A 23,631-nucleotide genomic window follows, 5' to 3' on the forward strand; every position below is an offset into this window, starting at 1 on the left:
TTATTGGGTTAGCTGGATGAAGCTATCTTGTGTAATTCACATGAGAATTCTTTGTCAACTACTTGATCCTTCTGCTTTTCTCTGACCACAGACTTCTTACATGTCAGTTTTTCTCCAGCTTACCAAGCTTTCCTGCAAGAGAGGAATGGGGGATGGTTCACTTAGTCACTGCCAACCTCTATAAGCACAAAAGCACACTTTTGTGTGTTTTGTGTTGTTCAGCAGCCAGTGGAGAAGCCCTCCTTAAGTATTTGTGAGCTTTTCCAGATATGCATCACTTTGACTCCTAAGGGTCAAAAGTTGGCTCTTTTTTCTTGCCCTTTCAACCTTCATAGTGCTCTACACATGGGAACCTAATTTGATGACAATGTTATTTAATACTTGTTAGAGTTTGGCATGTGTGTAAAAAAAGAAAAAGAAAAAATATCCATCTCTCAGCTTTTTTTCATCAAGTTATATTTTGTTTTGTTTTGTTTTTTAATCTGGGAAGAAATTTTAACCTGTTTCTCCCTTTCTGTTGTTGTTGTTGTTGTTGTTGTTGTTGTTGTTCTACATTGCTAACTCAGAATTTATTTACAGGTTGTGAAAAAGAGTAGTTCCACAGGTTGGACCAGAACATTCTTACCTAGAACCGAAGTGGATAATAAAGAATTAATTAAATTAACTTTCTTTAGGCAAGCAAGAGTTTAATGTGGTTTTATTTATAGGGAGAGACAGAAAATAAAAATGAGATAAAATGCTGCTTGCTAGGTCTAAATCTGTTCTAGAATTAGATTTCTGGACTCCATCGAACATGGTCACTAACTGTGCCTTTCTACAACATTTGTTTCAGTTTCTTATAACAACCTTGCCAAATATATTAGCGAGATATAGGAGAATAATAGGATTTCTATAGCTTAAATTGCTTTTTGCTTATTCTAAAATAAATGTCTTTATAAAGCTAGTTTTTCAAATCCTGATTAATGATGTAGATCAGGGCTCAATATCTATTTTTGGTGTGCTTTACCCAGTTTTTCATTTACTGCAATGAGCAAAACCTAGTATCTTGATACCACACCAGACTAACCAGGAAATAACATGGCATTTAATATACAATACACCTGTAAGAATCTTGTTTTTCTTACAACTTAAACTGGTAGGTGACTTGGCCCACTGACTGGAGCATGCATGCTATATCCTCTTGAAGAGTAAAAATACCAACACATTCCTAAAATATTCAGTTATATATTTGTGTGCTTTTGGAGTTAGTAGAAGATAACCATTAACAAAAACATTTATTTTCATTACCCAGGGGTGACACTGATCGTTGATGTCAATCAGTGTTTGGAGGGGGAAAAATCAAATGATATTTTGTCTGTATTGAAATCTTCTGCTTATAATGCACACGACATAATCCCCGAATGTGCTGACAGATACTATGATGCCCTTATGAAAGCAAAAGAGAGCAAATCTGAATATGGTAAGCTTTTTCATTACTTAGAACAAATTAAGTGTCATTTAAAATGTTATAGTTTCTGTAGTATTGTATTTTCTTAATTTTAAGACAAGTATTGCTTTGAAATCAACATTCTTAGATTTTTGGGGGGGGGGGGGGGTGGGAGAAGCTATGATTAAGTCTAGCAATACATGGGTGATGGCATCATAGAATTGAGAACATCGTATTTTGAATGGAGAACATATAGTACTTCAGATTTTTTTTGCCTTATATTTTATATCTGGTTGTTGTTCAGATTTTTATATTAATCAAGTCTATCATTTAATCCTTTGTGAGAAAGATGGTACATAATTGCACAGCATTTCAGTGGAGGATATTAAGTAGTAATGGATAAACAATATAAGACACAGCCAGACAATAGAATATTATCAGCCAAAAAAGGACTGAAGAACCGATACCTGCTACAACATGGATGAACTTTGAAAACAGTATGCTTAGTTAAAAAAAAAAAAAAAGTCAGATAAAAAAGGCCACCAACAGTTGAACAGCAGCTATCTGATTGCATACTTGAAGAGTTACATCTTTCTTCCTAGGCACTGACAAAGGCATTTTAAAAACAACAACAACAACCCCCCAAAAAGGCACATATTAACATGACTTAAAGTTACCTCTGCTTAGTCATTTGAATGCATTTAAATAGTGTATGGAGATAGTCACTTGGACTTTGATTTACTTATAAAGATAGTGACTCTAAAGCTCACTTGTTAACAGTTGACTTAGACTAAGCTCAAAGAACGTTTAAGCTTTTGTTGTTGTTATTTTTAGTTCTCTGGTCTAAAATAAAGATTTCTAAATATGAAGTGTAGCCCATAGATTCATTTGGAAGCATCATTCTTCTTGACCAATTTAAGCCATGACCACCATAGATTTTTCTAGTATGCCCCTAACCCAAATGAAGTGCTTTCGGCATTTTTTTTTTTTCTCATTTTGTGTGTTTATAGAGCAATATGACTCAGAAGAATTAGGATCTTTCTTTTTCCTCACTTTAGTTGAGCTTTGTGGTGTGTATTTGCCTTCATACTTTGGATAAATTTGTCTCCAAAGACAGCTCACTTCTGCTTGGGTCCAATGCAGATCACTGTCCCCCAACCCAAACGTGGGTCCCTTCTTTTAGGAGAAATTGTTGGAAGACTGAGCTAAGAAGATCTTGCTCATTGATCTCCTCTGTCTACTTGTGATATTGTTCACATCTGCCTGGGGCACAGATTCTTTGTTTGCTTTTCCTTCTCATTGACAATGTTTTATATTGAAGAAACTACACTAATGTTCAAGGTGTAGTAAACATGTAGTTTACATGTTTAACATAGTAATAAATACACTAATGTTCCTTTGTAGAATTTAACAAGCATTTTTTCTTTAGCTTCTAGTGATGGCTCATGGTTCAAACTCAATCTGCAGGATAAATATGATTACTATTACAACATTGATTCTCAAGAGAGTTCTTGGGGGGCACCTGAATCATATGTGCTGAAACAGTCATGGATCATGGGAAAAGAAATTGAGGTAGGAGACTGCTTTTTGATGGCAACCTATTTGGTATAAAGATAAGTGTGAGCACTTTTCTATTTTTGTTTTGTGAAAATGATGGAAGGAACTAATTGGTTTATTTGAAGGCTTGGCATGGAATAAAATCTTCAGGTAATGCATTGAATGTGGCTGCATTTGTTACTCTAGCAATTTTTTTTTTTAATTCCTCAGTGGCATTAACAAAACCAAACAGAATGGGCAAGAAAGCTTTTGCAGTTTATTTGGCATGGTAGATTATTCTAGAAAAATCAGTCTTCCTTGATATAGTTCAACTAGTTATAATTTCCAGCTTGTCAGTATTCAAAATGTATTATCCTCCCACACCCCACCCTACCCCACCACCACCACCATAGCCTACAATATAACATGATATCTTTCCCACCAAAATGTAACTTTTTCTCCATAGTGCTGGAGAAGGCTTCTTTGCCACAGATGATCCCAGCCATCTCCAGGCTGGCTTTAGGAGAGGACAGAATGAGTAAACTTTAAATGCTTGCTTCATTTTAATATAATTTTTAATATTTAATGTAATTTCTGAAGCTTTTGATGTGCTCATACCCAAATGTAAATGGAAATAACCCAGCCAAGTGTATTTTATACACGACATTTAATTAACTGAGATAAAAATTAGCCATTTCCCCATTTGTTATACTAACCAAAGGTTAAACATATCACAGTGAGTCAGAATTTAAATTAACCTCTGAAGATCCCCTTTTAAGGGGACAGAAGGATAATATTACATAAAAAAACCAACAAAATACAAATTAATAGATGAGCAAAAGGAAGTCTAGTATAGTAGAGGAAGACAAATGGGGAGAGGGTGGGAGGGAAAGAGGGGGATCATGGACTGAAATCAATTTCCATGCACGTACCAGTTTGTCAGGATGAACCCAATACTATATATAATCAGAAAGCTCTAGTTAAATAAAATAAATAAATAAAATATAATTTTTAAATCCCCCTTTTAATGACTCCTTGGCCCATATTTGAAAGTTTTTGTCTGCAGATTTTACTTACCAAAAGCATTTATCCATTCCTTCCCATCCCATTTTAACTGAAGACATACATAAATAGTACCTATCTAAGCTTCTTATTAGGAACAAAGAAACAATGCATTATTGACATATACAATATCTTTATTGACTATTAGGACCTGTGATGTGTTAAAATACAGAAAAAAGAAACCCACTTAGAAGAGTCTGTTAGGATCACTTGGTCAAAGGCCATTTCTCATTATATAAAATACTGGCCTAAGTCTCAGGGGACCTGTGAATTTCTCTCCATCTGACTTGTACATTGTACTCCACATGATGCAGCAGTTTTTAGTGCAGGAACTCAGGGCTGAGTATTTACAAAGAAAGATGATAAACAACTTATGAGCAAAACTCTAAGAAAAAGTAGGGCAAATGAGCTCTTTCTGGTCTCAGTTCTAGGTCATGTAATTTCATTCTTTTTTTCTTTCTTTTTTTTTTTTTTTTTTTTAGTTCTTTCTTCTTTGTAAAGGAATGAAAGGAGCAGCTTAGCAACAGATTGATTTCTTTGTGACCATAGCTTTATTAGATCTGAATATTTTTTATAACATGGAAATAACACTAGATGCCTCATAAAAGTTTCCTAAAAGCACATTGTAGGGTGGATCATACCAGAAAGGCCACCTATGGCAAGTCCTTTGTTTTGAGGGAGGTTGGTGGTGGGAGACCATGAAGAAACCAGAGGCATTAAATTGGAGGGCTGTGAATTTGGACTCAATACTTATAAAAAGATTTGTATAATAAGTTTTGGCCAAAAGTAATCTTAACTGGTGTGCCTACAAATACCCCCAAGATATGTAGCTCTACAAATAAGATCTCTGAAACCACAAACATAGCCAAATGCCCTTGATTAACATGGAGTTTCACTTTCCAGCACATGTTCACATCAGTTTGATCCCCAAATCATTCTCCAAGAGAAGACAATAAATATCATCTTCCATTTCTCTGAGTGAGGAAATGGAGGTGCAGAGTGGATAAACCAACATCTACTAGTTGTGCACTTTACACAGAATCCATCAATAAACTGTTTATGCCCCATGCTCCTAATTTCTAATCTACAGTCTTTTCCATTGTTCCACTGTTGGTGTTTTTTGACACAACCATCAGCATCTCTGAGGGTCATATGTATCCATTCCTGTGGAATTAATAACACAAGATGCAAATCAAGAACTAGATGTTTTTCTAATATAGAAACATAGGTCCTATATAAAGTGAGTAATGGTTCCCTGAGGAAATTCTCTTGAAGGAATGTTCACCAAGATTGCTTTGAACTTAAGACCTAAAGTTGGACCCCAAAAATATGGAAATTGCTGATGGATCCAGGCATTGTAATATGTTTAAAGAGAAAATACTGATACTAATTATGTTCAATCTTCAAGAAGAAAAAAATAGAATACACAAATATAGATCTCATTGAATCATTAGAAGTCAATAACATCAGATACCACAATGTAGCCATATGTGCTTAAAAAAAAAACACTGTGGCCTTTGTCTAACAACAATAAATGACAAAAATTTTAAATGATAAGAAGAGACTGAAGAACATAGTTTTTAAGCTAATTCCAGATTTTCAAAGTTCTTAAGTTTTTATTGAAGCAATGGATTGTTAGTGCTAATTTTTTGAAAAAAAAGTCAGATTATGGAAAATACTAAAAAATATTTATGCCGTGATTGAAAAGATGTACCAAACTGTGAAGAAAACAGCATTGAAGAGTTAAAATTCAGAATCAAAAATTGCTCATGTGAGGCCGAACATGGTGGCACATGCCTATAATTCCAGCGGCTCAGGAGGCTAAGACAGGAGGATCTCAAATTCAATGCCAGCCTCAGCAACAGTGAGGTGCTAAGCAACTCAGACCCTGTCTCTAATAAAAATATAAAATTGGGCTGGGGATGTGGCTCAGTGGTTGAGTGTCCCTGAGTTCAATCCCCAGTACAAAAAAAAAAATTGCACATGTGGCATCCAAAGATGCTTCCAGTATAATTTTTTGTTACATTGTGCATCATCAGTCTATTAGGTGGAGGGGCTCACCCTGTGGGATTGTTGTTGTTGTTTTTTTAATGAATTTTTTTCTGAACAACCCGAATTCACTGATTTTATTCAATGAATTGTGTGTGTGTGTGTGTGTGTGTGTGTGTGTGTGTGTATACATGTTTTTGAATGATTTCACTTTTAGCTATTTAAATTAACCAACTATTGGTTCCAAATGCACTGGATAAGTCTTCAGTTGTAGAAGTGAATCCAGTCTTGGCTTGAATTTCACAATGAACGAAAAAGTAAACCCAATTCATAGGCAATATAAACTTGTCATAATCCCCCTTCTTCCTTTTTTCCTCATTCCTTTAGATTTCCTCTGTTTGGCCTTTTACAAGTGCTTATCTTTTCTCTTCCACCCCTTTTCTTTCTGCCCCAAGTATTTCATTTGTCCCCGAGCATCACTTTGAGTTTCCCCAACTCACTGCAGGGCTTTCCCTGCTCTATCCTGGCAAGAAAGGAGAAAGGGAAGCCTGAGGACTTTGTGGGCATGGAGGTCTTTTCCTCAGCAGCCAGAGGAAGAGATGAGGCGATGCATGTTCTTATGGTCGTCATCCTTGTCCCTTTTATGTTCTGTGGAGCTCGTGCTTCACACGTGGTTCTTGTTAGCATCATCTGTGCATCTCTGTCTCCAAAGCCCAAGGTCATCCAACCACCATCTCATGCTACCTCAGCACCAATCTCAGAGGATTCCAAAATTATGACTCTAGAAAGAAGCTAAGCCACTTCATCCCTTGGCTCTGGTTAAATCTGTTTTTAAACCAAGCCAAAAAGAACAATCTAGATCATTTTCTAAAAGATACCATTTCCACAGGCTATTCTGTATGTCCTTTCACCTGATGTGTGAAATGTAACCATAAGAAATATCTCTTGCCAGGACATCATTGAGGAAATCACTGTAAATTACATCCGTGAGAAGATGTGGTCTACTTCAGAAGATTTGTTTCTTCACCTTAAAGGAAGTTCAGGATCCCTCCTTAGGGAAGAGTTTGAAGCTAGGAAATCATTTTTGTATGAACAAGAAGCAAATGTGATCAAAATACAGGTATGTGTCTCATCTACCACTGGTTAACAGCAAACTGTCCTTTCCCCTGAAAATGATTTTCTTTGAAAACAGGACAGTCTACTATGAGCCTTCTAGTAAACAATTCGGACTGCAGATCTTTAGCTAATCAGTGACCCCTCATCTACTTTAGTTAGACTTTCAAAGGGGAAATATTTTGATGATTGACTTTTAACTTGTGGCTTTATGGAGAGTATTTTGGGGCACTGTAGACTTGCCCAGATCCTCCTGCCGACCAGCCAGGTTGGAGCCAAAGGGACACCTCAGATCAAAGTTGAAAACACACTTCTATAAAATGCTGGCTTTGTATATGCCACCTTTTACCCAACTTTGGGTTTTCGTGGTAGATGGACATTGAATGGCATCAAGCTTCTTCTAGCCTGAAAGAACAGAAGAACTGAGTTAGCATCTCCGAGAGAATCTCTTCTCCCTTGTGTAATCTGTCACTCTTCACTTAGGCTTGCAGGACAAATCCTCATTCCCCGGTTCATTGTTGTTGATGTTGTTGTAAGTGATACATATAAACCTGCATGACTTGTGGAACTTTCTGGTTGGGAAGAGAGGTATTTGCCAGACTGTGTTCCCCTGGTGCCCTCTACCAACCATCACAATGCCTTCCAAAAAAATTGTGCGTTTGTCCTTTTTTCATGAGTCTAGTGTGATACTGTTATTGACTGAGTTTGACGGGTTTTTGCTTTGGCCAATTAACTATAAATTTCCTAAATTTCCATTGTAGAGCTTCTCTTTTGTGGCTTATCATTGAGCTCATCTACTTTCCCTGCTTAAGTGTAATGTCATTCCTGGAAGAAAAAAGGTTTTACAAATATTTGTCTTCTTGTGTCTTGCATATGATAGATACTCAAGTGTTTGAATTTGCCCAAGATGTTATCAAGGCAGAAATGAATTTTTCAAAGAAATTTCTGCTAAAACCTGACATTCAAGGGATTTTTCTAGGTGAGCCAATGAGTTTTCTAGTTATTCCTTATTTACATAAATGGTTAGGCAAAACACACAGGATATGAACATAAGCCTAAAAAATAGAATCTGCAATGATGCTACATTGATGCTAAGATTTCTACAAAATTCAAAGTGTGAGCTGATATGATACAATTTGGACCAACCCATGCTCTCTGATGTTGAGATGTGGACCAGTGTCACAGTTAGGAGACATAATGAAAAGCCCATCAGAATAGAATCCCCTGGTATTCAAACCCAGGGCTGAAGTCATGAGCGGGCTGGGGAAGGAAAGAAACATTCATTTGGAGTCATGTTCCTCCACCTCAGCAGAGGAGCAGGATTGAAGAAGAAGCCATCCAACTCTGAATTCACCCCATCATGCCTTCTTTACATTTTTCTGGCAGTTTCTTAACAAGGTCCAAAGGTAAGTTAGCTTCACAGATGAGAACCAGAAGTAACTGTGCTGTCCTGTGACCCAACCCACAAAACCATAAGACCGTGAACCAAAGGGTGTCGTGCTCATTTCATTTCTCACCAAAGTGGCTTTTCATCCTGAACTAGAGAAATGTTCTAGTGTCTGAGGACTTCCTTTGTGTAAAACAGCTCAATCTTTCTAGCTTGCTGAATTGGCCCCAGACGATTAGTCTCCACAAATTTGGAAAGAAAGTTTATAGCATAGACCAGCCATATCAAGGCTCCATCACCCTGTGCCATCCTCAGTTTTCTACAAAGGAACTGAAGAGTGGTACAGAGAATGTGTATAATCCCCATCCAATGCTGTGTCTCAAATGCTTATGAAATGAATCAGAAGGTGCCCAAGTCAACACAGAAGAAAGTCAAGAAAGGAGACTTTAAATAGCCATATTATCTTTGAGGAGATAGAAGGCCCTGATAAAATTCTCTAAGTTTGGAAAAAAGTGAGAAAAATATCTTATAAATAAGAACAAAAACTTTATATCAAAAACATACAAAGGAACATGACCTAGGATATAAATGAATCTAAAACTGCAGAATACAAAATGGTCACTGAAATATTTGAAACAGGCCTGTAGAGTTTGAAAATATGTACAAAAAGCTGGCTGAAAGAATGAATGATTAAAAATGCATTTTCTCATCCAGATGTTATAATGCCCATTGTATTATGAGATTGTGAGGATTGGATGGATGGAATAATTCACATAACAGACACTCCCCAGCATGTTATTCTTTAATGCTCAATATGATTAGGTGATAGAGATGATGACCTTGGATGACAGAGAGTGGGGATCCAATACTGAGATCATTGGTGTGGCATAGGAGGAAATGGAAAAAAAAAAAAAAATGTAACTACAGGAAAAAAGTTCCCCGCTCTCCTTGAAATGAAGAGAGCTTGAATACTACTTCTGGTAAGGATGTAATAGGGCTAGACTCCAAAACTTGGAACTAGGAGTTACTGGATTATTGAACTAAAGGTCAAGGAGTGCTGCAAGCATCCATGCAGAGAAAAAGAAATGGCTTGTGTGCATCAACTCCAGATTGCCAGTAGTAGCAGGGTCGGAGGGCTGGAAGGAAGTAGGGGAGGACCCCACTGGGGAGTTGATCATCACATTGTTTTCAGAGAATCTATCCCTGTAAACTGATGAATTTTACTTTTGAGGAGAAAGGGAGAAGAGGAAAATGTTTAGGACTCCCTTGGCTGACCAACATTGGGTGAGAATTTGTGCTTTAGGATTTGATTTTGGTAATTTGAATATTACTGTACTGGGTGACCAGTTATCAGGTAAGGCAACCAATTCAGCAAACCAGATTTTCCAGATTAACAGTGAAAATCTATAAAACTTAGTAATAACCTCTGAGGTCTAGGTAGTTTGAAAGACTTCATTGTTACATATGCACTACACAGAAAATATATTTATAGTACCAGAAAACAGAACAAATAAAATGGCCAATATAACATTTCCCACAAATGCTCAGAATAGGATAGAGATAGATAGAATTTTTTTCTTTTTTGGTACCAGGGATTGAACCTAGGTACACTTAACCCTGAGTTAAGTGCCTCCCCAGCCCTTTTGATTTTTTTATTTTGAGACAGGGTCTCACACCAAGTTGCTTAGGGCCTCACTAAGTTGCTGAGACTGACTGAATTTGAGATCCTCCTGCCTCAGCCTCCCAAGATTCTGGGATTATAGGCATGCACTAGTACACCTGACTTTGAGCAAATTCAAAACAGGATGAACCCAAAGAAAATTACATCAAGACAGACCATAACCAAACTCCAAAAAACAAAAGATAAAAATTCTCAGTGACTGGAGAGTCTGAGGCAGGAGTATCACAAGTTTGAGGACAGTCTGGACAACTTAGCAAGACCCAATCTCAAAATAAAATGAAAAGGGCTGGTGGTGTAGTTCAGTGGTTCAATCCCCATTACCAAAACAAAACAAAATAAAATCTTGAAAGCAGGACAGAAAGGACAGCTTACCTAGGAGGAAGACAACTCTGTGACAGGATTTTTCATAAGAACTTCAGACATCCAGAAGGAAGTGAGTGGTATCACAGTTTTCAAGTGCTGAAAGAGAAGAACTATCAACAAAGAATTCTATATCCAGAAAAATATCATTTAGGAATGAAGAGGAAACTAGAGAGTTTGTCTCCAGCAAACCTGCCCTAAAGGAATTCTGGAACATGGTGGCGGGTGGGGGGCAGGGGGGCGGGGAATAAACACAATACACTTTTTGCATTTTTCTTCTCCTCTTTAACATTTTCCTTGTTTGCCCATGTAAGCAAAAATTCTAACTCTGTCTCATGTGGTTCTAAATATATGTAGAATTACTTAAAACAATTATTAAGTGGAGGGGAGTAAAAGATAGGTGAAATGGGGAATATGAATTATTTTAGGTTTTTATTTGTTGCTGATGTGTGGTATCATAATATGAGGGACAACATATCTTGGAAAGCTTCCTATTCCTCCAGATGCAAAACACTTTCCTGGTTAGTAATGTGCCCACCTCCCTCTCACCTGTTGTGTTCATCCCTTGGTTTGAGTGCAGTACAGTTCTGTACATAGCTGTTGCCTTCTTGGGGGAGCGTTCATCCTGCTCTATGCACATTTTTGGTTTTGCAATGCAGCAACAAAAATCTTTATATATGGTTTCTCTCCCCAGTTGCTTGTATTTCCCTAGGCTGGATATATTGGAAAATAGAATAGCCTTTCATAACTTTTAAATTGGATAACACTAAATTCCCTCCCAAAATCTGTACCCTTTTGTTGTTTTCTCAAGCCCCACCCTCCATGCTTTTTTGTCCCTGATTCACAGATGGATAAAGTAATAAGTTCCCCAAAATGATTCTGATGGCTACTCAAGGCTCCCTCAAGTTCAGAGCCATCCCAAAGATCTTTCCCTGTTTTTTGTTTTTTTCCATGATCTCTTCTTGCAGATCAATTTCAGTTGCTTTCTCTCTTCCAAGAATGCTCATAACTTGTAATTTATGTCCTCTTGTTTTCTAGCCCTATTGTGGATTACTTTAAAAGTATATTTGTGGAAGACATAAATGGTGTGAAAATACTTTCTGTACGATCAGTGACTTGAAAAGTTGTGCTCTATCTGTGTAATATGAAATGAATTGCATTCTGCCTTCATGTATAACAAATTAGAATAAATAAATAATTTAATTAAAAAATGAGAAACAATCTATGTAAATAAGAGGGGAAATAGTGTATATCTATATATCAAATAATCATAAAAATGTTTTCAAACACACACAGACACCCCACCCCACCCCACCAAAAAAAAGTATATTTGTGGGTTGGGGATATAGCTCAGTTGATAGTGCTTGCCTCATATGCACAAGGCCCTGGGTTCAATTCCCAGCACACAAACACACACACAAAGAATATTTGTAAGATGTTACCATTGGGTAAGCTGGGTGAAGGGTATATGGAACTCAATATATTATTTTTTGCAGCTTTATGTGAATCAATTTTTAATTAATTTTTTAAAGCATAATTGTCATTTCTAGGGATGCAAATCATGAGGAAAAGTCTGGAATAAGCGCTCTGTTAATCATTTTGATTCAATTCTGACTTTTTCATTTTGAGTCTTTACAAAGACTATATTATTTTTGAAATAATAAAATTCCACATACACTTTTTAAATTATTTATTCTAATTTATTATACATGGTGGCAAAATGCAATTCATTTCATATTACACATATGGGGCGCAATTTTTCAAGTCATTGGTTGTACACAAAGTATTTTCACACCATTCGTATTTTCATACATGAACTTAGAATAATGATGTCTAACTCATTCCACAGGCATTCCTGCCCCCTTGCCCCCTCCCTTCCCCTCCCTCCCCTTTTCCCTATCTAAAGTTCCTACACTCCTCCCATCCCCCTCCTCATCACCATTATGAGTCAGCATCCTCATATCAAAGAAAACATTCGGCCTTTGGTTTTTTGGAATTGGCTTACTTCACATAGCATTATATTCTCCAACTCCATCCATTTACTTGCAAATGCCATGATTTTATTCTCTCTGAGTAATGTTCTATTGTGTATATATACCAAAGTTTCCCTATCTACTCATCTACTGAAGGGCATCTAGGTTAGCTCCACAGTTTAGCTATTGTGAATTGTGCTGCTATAAACATTGATGTGGCTGTGTCTGTGTATTGTGCTGTTTTTAAGCCCTTTGGGTATAAAACGAAGAGTGGGATAGCTGGGTCAAATGGTGGTTACATTTCCAGTTTTTCAAGGAATCTCCATACTGCTTTCCAGATTGGCTGCACCAATTTGGAGTCCCACCAACAATGTACGAGTGTGCCATTTCCCCCACATCCTCGCCAACATTTATTATTGTTCACATTCTTGATAGGCTGCCATTCTGACTGGAGTGAGATGAAATCTTGAGTGGTTTTGATTTGCATTTCTCTAATTGCTAGAGATGTTGAACATTTTTTTCATATATCTGTTGATTGGTTGTATATCATCTTCTGTTCAGTTCCTTGGCCCATTTATTGATTGGGTTATTTTGTTTTTGTTTTTGGTTTTGGTTTTTGATGTTAAGGATTTTTAGTGCTTTATATATCCTAGAGATTAGTGCTCTGATGTGCTTGTGGTAAAGATTTGTTCCCATTCTGTAGGCTCTCTATTCACCTCATTGATTATTTCTTTTGCTGAGGAGAAGCTTTTTAGTTTGAATCCATCCCATTTATTGATTCTTGGTTTTAATTCTTGTACTATAGGAGTCTTATTAAGGAAGTTTGAGCCTAATCTCACATGATGGAGATTATGGCCTACTTTTTCTTCTATTAGGCACAAGGTCTCTGGTTTATTTCCTAGGTCCTTGATCCACTTTGAGTTAAGTTTTGTGCATGGTGAGAGATAGGGGTTAAATTTCATTTTGTTGCATATGGATTTCCAGGTTTTTATTGCAGAGGCTATCTTTTCTCCAGTGTACGTTTTTGGCACCTTTGTCTAACATAAGATAACTGTAATTATGTGGGTTGGTCTCTTTGTCCTCTATTCTGTACCATTGGTCTACAGGTCTATTTTAGTGCCAATACCATGCTATTTTGGTTACTATTGCGCTTTAGTATAGTTTAAGGTCTGGAATAGTGATGTCATCTGCTTCACTCTTCTCGCTAAGGATTGCTTTGGCTATTCTGGATCTCTTATTTTTCCAGATAAATTTCATGATTGCTTTTTCTATTTTGATGAGGAATGTCATTGGGATTTTGACTGGGATTGCATTAAATCTGTATAGTGCTTTTGGTAGTAAGGTCATTTTGACAATATTAATTCTGCTTATCCAAGAGCTATGTAGATCTTTTCATCTTCTGAAGTCTTCTTAAATTTCTTTCTTTAGCGTGCTGTAGTTTTCATTGTAGCAGTCTTTCACCACTTTCGTTAAATTTATTCCCAAGTTGTTTTTTTTTTTTTTTTTGAAGCTATTGTAAATGGGATGGTTTTCCTAGTTTTTTTTTTTTCCCCCTGAGGATTTGTCACTGATATAAAGAAATACCTTTGATTTATGGGTGATGATTTTATATCCAGATACTTTGCTGAATCCATTTACTCTTTAGAAGATTTCTGTTGGAACTTTTTGGGTCTTCTAGGTATAGAATCATATCGTCAGCAAATAGGGCTAAAGTTCTTCTTTTCCTATGCATATTCCTTTAATCTTTTGTCTGTTTGATTGCTCGGGCTAGAGTTTCAAGAACTATGTTAAATAGAAGTGGTGAAAGTGGGCATCCCTGTCTTGTTTCAGTTTTTAGAGGGAATACTTTCAATTTTTCTCCATTTAGAATGATGTTGGCCTGGGGTTTAGCATAGATAGCCTTTACAATGTTGAGGTATGTTCCTGATATCCCTAGATTTTCTAGCATTTTGAACATGAAGGGATGCTGTATTTTGCCAAATGCTTTCTCTGCATCTATTGAGATGTTCTTATGATTTGTATCTTTGAGTCTATTGAGTGATGAATTACATTTATTGATTTCCATCCACCTACACTTTTTAAAGCAATGAGGAAGGTAGACTGATATATGCAGACATGAAAAGAAATTGACAAAAATAATTCGACTGTTGTTTTTATATCTTTTATTGTATTTAATTTCTATTTGAAGACAAGATCAGAGAGTTGGGGTGAGTTTCAAATGTACTTTAATAAAAAGTCCTCAAGATGAATTGGAAGAAACTAATGACAATTATACATTTAATTATTCTAATGATAACAGTTTATATCCAATTTTCAGAAATGTTTCCTATAAAAATTCTCATTATTATAATAACCAAGTAAAGATATTTTAATTGGGGCTGAGGTTGTAGCTCAGTGGTAGAGCGCTTGCCTCACACGTGTGAGGCATTGGCTTCAATCGTCAGCACCACTTAAAAATAAATAAAATAAAGATATTGTGTCCATCAACAATTAAAAAAAAAAGATATTTTAATTGAAGCATCATTAACTTTTCTGTAGGAATACATAAAATAATAAATGGCTAAATTAATAGCACTTATGTTTTCAGGGAGTCAGGGTCATAAGTTAGTGGCGTGTCTTTCTTTTCAATCTCGGCTATGGTGAGCCATTCACTGGAGTAAAGATACTTATTAGTCACTATTTTTAAGCATTTTACGTTGTTACCAAATATAACACTAGCACCTGTGTGTTTGGGGGTAATTCTACTTTATTAGTGCATCACCCCAGACCCTTGGTAAAATAAGCTTTCAAGCAGGGAAAGCCTTCAACCCCCATTATTCCTTTCCCATCTTGGGACAAATCTCAGCCGTGAGCTGGTATTCTCTGCCCCAGTTAAATGTCCACCCCTGGAGATGGTATCCTGGTTAAATTTAGAAGGGAGAGACCCTGATGGTGTCCCAACTCAATGCTTCCTGAAATGTGTCTGTGCTTACATTTTAGTCAACAGTGGGAAACTCACTCATCAATAACTCATAACTCACTCTTTTCCTTAGGCTTTTTGGAAGGGACATAAACAACAGAAGGCATACACAGCCAGGCGAAAAATGTTCGTTGACAATATTAATTCTATTGTGAAGGTAAATATCCTTTCCTACCATATCAAGTGCTTGGCTTTAACTTTTCCCCTCACTTTGTTTTGATTTTGATTTATACAGAGTTGCAGAAAGGGTAAGTGTGAGTCTCGAAGTCAGTCCTGGGTTTAAATCCCAACTCTGCTACTCATTTAGACTGATCTTCTTCAGTCAGTTCAATTGAACCACTACAATTAGTTCATTTATGTGGTTTTGAGAATCATGCGAAAGTGATTCTATAACCAGTAAATGTTCTCAATTTGTTTAGAAAGTCTAAATTGATTATTTAAACTCCAGTAATCTAAATTGATTATTTAAACCCAGCCTTAGTTCATGTGCCTCTTCTTACATTTGCTAATAATATTTAGAATGCTCAAACATACCAGTAGAAAGAAAACCTTAATTTTAAGGCAAATGCAAAACAAATGACAAAAGGAATTAGAGCTAATTTAAGATATGTATTTGAATGTTGAACCAGGATAACCCAGTTTTCTACCCAGGCAGATAGTTCTGAGCTCTAGAGCAAGCAAAGGCACTGTGGTCACTGCACTCAGAGAGCTAAAAGCCAAAAGACTGTACAAAAATGAGGTTGTAGATAACTTGAAAGTCCCAGATGAGATTAGAACATCAGAGCTGGATAGAAGCTGGATTCAGATGAGATTCATTTAACTAAATATTTTAGATGGTAAAGTCAGAGAATAGCATGGTCCACATTCATTGTACATTACCTCCTGAACCAAATAATGCTATGTGTTCACTGGAGTGAATATGCCCATTCCCTCAGAAAACTGTTGGTAGCGATTTTTTCCTCTGAGACCTCTTGAGGTATTTTCCTGTAGACATCTAAAGGGTATTGTTTGCATTTAAAGGGATGATGATGAAAATCCTTGGATTAATTTGATTCCCTGACTCATTGCAACTCTCAACAAAATGCCTTCTCTCTTGGCTTTTATTTAAGATTAAAAGAAAACCTCCATCCCATTAAGGAAGTGGGATGAAAGGTAGCAAGGTGTTTTGAACCTCCTGAGAAAAGTAGTAAAGAAATGGGAAGTGAAGGTCAGGCTTTAGGTATTACTTAGCAGTCTGTTCATTTTTTATCAGATGAGGTATCAATATTTTTAGAAAGATTGTGTAAAATTATATTAAAGCATTGTTTGGTGATCACTTTGATTCCTCCATTTTACTTAATTTTAGATTCAGTCCTGGTTCCGAATGGCAAAAGCAAGAAAGAGCTACGTTAAACGACTACAGTATTTCGTGGATCATGTAAGAGAAGTGCATGCGGGTTTTTAACTGGATTGAAAATGAACTAAAAGAATGTTTACTGAATGTTGGTTAGCACTGAATGATTTTTATTAAATGATGCTAATGACCACTTAGGAAAAATTAGGTGGTAGAGCCTAATGCGTCAGTATTTGGAAGTTTACATTTTTTATTGAGAAGTTATACTGAGAGTACGATTTCATCAGTCAGGAGTGGAGAGTAAGAAGAAAACAGTGTGGGATAGTGATAGGAGAGAAGATTATAGAGAAGTATTTTCCAGGACTGCATGTACAGTTTTCTAATTATTCATGTTTAAATTGAAACCCATTGGAGAAATTTTTTTCAGAATCTTTAAATAGATGTGTGAGCAGAGATTGAATCATCAAAGTTCTACGCTGAAGTCTGTTTCTCTTTTTTGATCTCTTTGAACAGTCCCCTTATAGTCTTGTTTATTCTGGAAGCTAACCTCTGTGACCCCTCTTCAAAAAAGAAGGAAACATAAATGTTAAACACACTGTGTCTAAGGATCATCAGTTCTAAACAGCATCAATTGTGATGTACTGTTTGTTCTTAAAGTTCTAAGTTCTGAAGTCGTGGGGCAGATGGGACTCTGGGATCATGACTTGTCTCAATATTTTTCAGAAAAATGAAATTGTGAAAATACAGTCCTTGTTGAGAGCAAGCAAAGCTAGAGATGACTACAAAACACTGGGTAAGTGAAACATCCAGAAACAGAGCCTGGATTCCTTATTAAACAGTGAAAACAAGTGTTTTCCAGCTTTAGTGGCTTCAGAGGCCACTCCAAGAAGAGAGGATGATGCCATTGTGTCCTGTAGATTGTGATCATCTCAGGCTCTGTGACAGGAATGGGCCTTCCTATTGTAAGTGGAAGGGATACGCAGAGTGGGTGTGATTTCTTCCTCAAAGAGAATGGAGTTGGCATAAATGCTATTTTTATATTAAATTTTATTTTTATATTAAATGAACTAGATCAAGCATCTAAAGCAAAAGAATTAATCACAAGATAAGCCTACATTTAAACTGTTAAGTAGCTGGCTTATCAACCCCCTCCACATACACATACCTTACCTTAAGGATAAAACATATTCACATAAGAAATTCATGAGAATTAAAAAGGACAAGAAAAGAAAATCTCATCTCCCCAAGGTGATAATCACAAACATCTTTGTCCCATGTAGAAACTTAGGTGACTCTATATTTGGTTGTTCATGCTGGGTTCATGCTGTAAATTATGTTATTGGTTTAACTCTTCTTATTCCCTAAGTGTCAAAAACACCACAGAATCAAGCCCGAAGTACAAGAACCTCCTGCAAGGGCCCTAGGGGCTGTTCAAGTCATCTTTGTACTTCTGTGTCATTCATCCCAGTCAGTTTATTCTTATAATTAACCCAGAATTTCTCTCACTAAAGCATATTTAAAAAGATATTTTTTAAGAGTCAGCGTTCCGGGCAATTAAAGCCTCAAGTTAAAGTTACTAAGGGAAACCCTCTTAGAATTTATGAGAAACCTCTCTCCTAGTTACCGAGGCTGAACCCCTAGGTTCTGAGCATAGCCTCCCTTGGTCTGTACTAGAAAGACCAAGACCAACTTTCAATTTCTAAAATCTTTACTTTTGTCAAGTAGAACACTCATTCCTCTTATCATCACATTGATTCCTGTTTGGCCTCAACAGTCTTCCTTCACTTCCTTTCTAATTCAGCTTTCACCCAGTTTTGGCTCCTTCCCAAAGATCTTTTAGGCTGAGTTAACACTTTCTGCTTCCTGCAGCAAGAACATAAATCTCTTATCTGGCTCAGCCATAAGGCCTCAGAACTGAGGTCACTTGCCTCAAGTTTCCCAAGTTCTTCATCGATAAGATGCAGATAGTACTGTCCTCTCAATGTGTGAGTTCTGGGAACAGTGTGACAGACAGCTGACAAATGAGTATTAGATAACTAGAAAATACTGGGCCAGACAGTATCCATTTTGTATATTTGTTTATAGGATTAGTTTCCTTATCAAAATTTTACATGATACAAAATGTTTTACTCCACAAGTACTTTTATTGATTCATGTTTCTGGTAATCCTTTATTTATAGGCCTGCTTTCTTTCCTGTTGATAATAATTCCAAGCTTTCCTAATTAAAGTATTCTGTTCTTCTCCCTGCAGTTGGTTCTGAAAACCCACCATTAACAGTAATCCGCAAATTTGTGCACCTACTGGACCAAAGTGACTTGGATTTCCAGGAGGAGCTTGAGGTAGCACGATTAAGGGAAGAAGTAGTGACCAAGATCAGGGCCAATCAACAGCTGGAGAAAGACCTGAACTTGATGGACATCAAGATTGGACTCCTGGTGAAAAACAGGATCACACTAGAGGTCAGTGGGGCTCGAAAGACTGTTGGCTCTTAGGACAAAGAAGATGAACATGTTTATGCTCATGGCACTTTGGTCCAGCCAAGTTCACTTGTCATTTTTCTTATTATAAGTTAGTGGGTCACAGGACTACAAAAATCCTATGCCTCCTGTTTATGACATATTTTCCAAGATTATTTTACCATTTTGAAATGAAATTTACATATAATAAACTGTAGTTTCTTATGTGCTTTCACAATAAAACTAAAGCCTTTATATAAATATGAAAGATTGAGAGTACCACAGAGGAGAAAGATGCCCCAATGACAGAACAGATGACACCTAATTTTCCAAAATGGAGAACAACATCTTAGAAACCTCAAAATAAATATGGTCTTCCCCCAATATACATAGCAGTTGCAGTCATAGAAAATCTAATGTATATTAAAATTTCTTGTGTAGAGTTGGGTATGGTAATGCACACCTATAATCCCAGTGGCTCAGAAACCTGAGACAGAAGGATCACGAGTTCAAAGTCAGCCTCAGCAATGGCGAGGTGCTAAGCAACTCAGTGAGACCCTGTCTCTAAATAAAATACAAAATAGGCTGGGGATGTGGCTCAGTGATTGAGTGCCCCTGAGTTCAATCCCTGGTACCAAAAAAATAATAATCTGTGTAGAGAAAATCCATTGTGCATATATAAGTTCTGCCATGAAAAATGGGTGTGGGGTGATTATTTAAGCAGAACCACCCCACAAATTGCTGAACAATATATCATCTGTTATCTCTAGCATCCCACAGAAACCACAAGTGCCTTCTGATTCAGACATCCAAAATCACCCTACATATTTCCAAAATGTCCCTACAGAGTGAAACCACACCTATTAATAGCTTCTAAATAAATAACATTGTGGGCTTTGTATCTGCTGAAGCCTGCTCTCTAAACAGTATAAAAAGAGTTATTTTTTACTGAAGAATGCATTTCTCCGGTACGACCTCTCTCCATGTCCCTGTTTCTTTCTGATATGCCAAATCAGTTTTCAGAAAACTAATAGTTCAAAGAGGGAAAGAGTCTAACAGAAACTAAGAAAAACAGAGCAGGGTGAAAAATAGGACATGATCATATTTTCTAAATATTCAAAAATAAAACTGCAATTTAAATGTTCTATATTTAACCCTATTTTCTTTATTTTATCCTGAAAAATAGTAGTACTTCATCCATTTAAAAATCATGGATTTGTATTTGTTTGATTCACATGAAAAAAACTTCTACAGTATAATATATTCCAGAAGGTCCTGGAGAGAATGCCTTTTATAGCCTTAAACTGCTGTTGTACCCTGTCCCCATGATGTTGTAAACAGGAAATACCTTGCCTTTCAAAATGAAGTCTTATAGTTTAAATAGTGTGTATCTTGAAGAAATACAACCATGGCAGAATTCTAGATCTCTCTGAATGTTTGCAGGTTTTTGTTTTGTTGTTTTGTTTTTTAAAAAGGCCTTTATTATTCACTTGATAGCACTACGAAACAAGATTAATTTTTCAAGCCAGGCACACTGGGGTTTATCTCTAGTCCCAGCTACTCTGGAGGCTGAGGCAGAAGGATTAGTTGATTCCACAGGGGTTCAAGTCCAGCCGGGGCCACACTGCAAAACTCTGTCTCAAAACAAAAAGATACACACACACACAAATATGGTAAAGTTAATTTTTCAACGTACATTTTCAAACACCAAGTTTATATCCAATTATCAGAAGTTAAACAATGATTATTTTAAATATGTTGTCTTTAATCTTAACATTGATAGTAGTATTTTTAATTTGATTCATGTATAGGATGACTAAATTTGCTTTATGGTAGTACACAGGTGGGAGACAGCTTAATCAATAAATTAAGAACTATAGAATTTAACATGAAACTTTTATAGCCACTAAAAATGTTTTTGAAGAATATTTAAGGACAGGTAAAAATGGTTTGCAATATATAGAAAAGAAAATAGTACCTAAAATATTACGATTTTTTTACTCTAAAAAAATTTACTGAAGAAAAGAAAAAAAATTTTAAGTGATCATAGATGATGAAATTAATCTTCTTTATCTTCTCTTTCTCTTGTTTCTCTTGTTTTTTTTTAATAATAACAATGGTTTAGTTAGAAAAAAAATATTTTAAAGAGAAGGAGCTTAGTTCTTACAGATCACCTCAAGATCCCTCTTTAATACCCTTATAATTCCAGTTGTTGTTTTTTTAATTTGTTTTGCTGTAGTGGGTACAGGGTCCACTGCCACTGAGATACATTCCCATCCTTATTTATTTGTGTGTGTGTGTGTGTGTTTTGAGACAGAGTCTCTAAGTTGCCCAGGATGGCCTTGAACTTTTGATCCTCTTGACTCAGTCTCCCATATAATCCTTTTAAAAGAAGAATTTCTTCTCAGCAGTTAGTGAGGTGACTGACATTTGTTTCAGACAAAAAGAACATCTTGGAGAACATAAAGCAATTGAAGTCAAGTTTCTTAAAGGCATAAGAGGGAAAAATAAGTATAAATTCAGATGAGATTAATATAGAAATTAAAAGTAAATCTTTCAGTGTTATCTCCAGTCAAGAGTTTGCTATATCATGCAACAGCCCAGATTTGCAGACCAGTACCTCCTGCAACTCAGGATTGAGATTTCTTTTACTTACCTAATTATATCATTTCACTATTTATATTAGCATATGATCTTGGCCATGTTTTCTAACCTTTTCCTCATTAGAAATATGCTTGATGATTTGTGTATATTGTATTTAACTTTCACAGCAACCTTATAAACCTTCTATAAGATTGCTATTATTAAACCCATTTTTTTTTTTTTTTTAGTTAGACCACTGAGACCTAGGTTAACTTGTGCAAGGTCACAAAGCTAATTATTCTTTGCGGATACCCTTATTTTTATGATCGCAAAAGTCAGGTTCTTTGTGCTAACCCGTTCCTTCTACAAAACTGTTTATATCCTAACATATTAGCTGCACACAGATATCCTACTATGAAGGGACCACCTACTATGAAGGTGACAAAAGGGCAACATTGAGATGTGGAATTATCATGAAGAAGCTAAATACTCTTGCTCCTTCAAACCAATATTCCTTTAATGTTCAATATGAATTAAGTAAGAATAATTAAGAAAATTAAGTTTTGGTTAGTTAAAGTATCTGCCTGTGTTTGTAACCCCTGTCTGGGTTGGTCTTGTTTCCTTCTTCAAGCTTCCCAAAACAAAGCTTCCCATTCACACCAGAGCATTTTGTTAGCCAGTCAGAATTTCCTGGGAAGAAGGAAAAAGGGGTTATCCATGACAGGGGCACTGCCCTTGGACCCCCCACAGACAGGCACTGGTACATCTACACAGCTCTCCCTTCTTTCCCCATCCTGAGCTCTGCCCTTTGCTTCCTCCGTTTCTGCCTTCATGAAACCTCTACTTCTTCTTTTTTTTTTTTTTTTAAAAGAGAGAGTGAGAGACAGAGAGAAATTTTTTTTTAATATTTATTTTTTAGTTCTCGGCAGACACAACATCTTTGTATGTGGTGCTGAGGATCGAACCCGGGCCGCACGCATGCCAGGCGAGCGCGCTACCACTTGAGCCACATCCCCAGCCCAAAACCTCTACTTCTAAAGGATAGAAATTGAGTTCTGCCCCAGAGCTTTTCCACAATCCCTACCCTGCCTTCTATCTGTAAGTCAAAAACCATTACCCTGCAACAAAACAAAGTATCCAGCTTTTAGAATGGCTTCCATTGAAAATGTGTGGTTGGGAGGAATGTGAGGAATTATAGGTAAAAAGGTTTTTTCCTACCATATATTTAAAACCAGAGTAATAGACTTAGTTCACGTATTTGAGGAGTTGAATGATTTACATGTCACCAATAATTTGAAGAGGAGAAACCTGGATTAAATGGCACTATAAACCAGAGTTACTCTGGCAATGTTTGGGATTTATAGATAAAGATATTAGATAGTCACCTGCCCGGACCTTCACTTACCCTGTATCCAGTGGTAACTACACTTCCTTTCTCTTAAATCTATTTTATACATTGGCAAAGCGAGGGGGGAATGTGGCTTTCTTAGGAAATTCCATGGAAATGCAAACTAAATACCCTTTCTCTCTCCCAGTATAAATAATTAACGTGACAGAAGTAAGTGGGTAAGTCCTCTCTAAACTGAGAATAAGAATAAAATCTTTCTGTAAGCAATGGATATAACCACATGGAGCTATCTTACATATCCTGGAGCTGAAAGGCTCTATTTCTTCCTCTTGGCTGATCCCCATGAGGGTCGAATTGAGTTACTAGATCTTGACGTTTTGGCAAGACCTGACAGTGTTTATTATCCCCAGAGGCATCTGGAAAT

At 36.5% G+C, this 23,631-nt stretch overlaps 1 protein-coding gene across 1 annotated transcript in view; it reads left to right on the forward strand.

Moving 5' to 3' along the window:
- Iqgap2 (IQ motif containing GTPase activating protein 2) overlaps positions 1-23,631 on the forward strand; it is a 283,578-nt gene that overhangs the window by 213,637 nt on the left and 46,310 nt on the right. The window contains exons 15-21 of the mRNA XM_076856095.2: positions 1,292-1,459; positions 2,856-2,998; positions 6,966-7,133; positions 15,560-15,643; positions 16,832-16,903; positions 17,543-17,612; positions 19,071-19,279. Coding sequence (XP_076712210.2) covers positions 1,292-1,459; positions 2,856-2,998; positions 6,966-7,133; positions 15,560-15,643; positions 16,832-16,903; positions 17,543-17,612; positions 19,071-19,279 — 914 coding nt within the window. The remainder of the gene's footprint in view (positions 1-1,291; positions 1,460-2,855; positions 2,999-6,965; positions 7,134-15,559; positions 15,644-16,831; positions 16,904-17,542; positions 17,613-19,070; positions 19,280-23,631) is intronic.

The sequence above is a fragment of the Callospermophilus lateralis genome, chromosome 5, assembly GCF_048772815.1.
Source record: "Callospermophilus lateralis isolate mCalLat2 chromosome 5, mCalLat2.hap1, whole genome shotgun sequence".
Taxonomy (NCBI): domain Eukaryota; kingdom Metazoa; phylum Chordata; class Mammalia; order Rodentia; family Sciuridae; genus Callospermophilus; species Callospermophilus lateralis.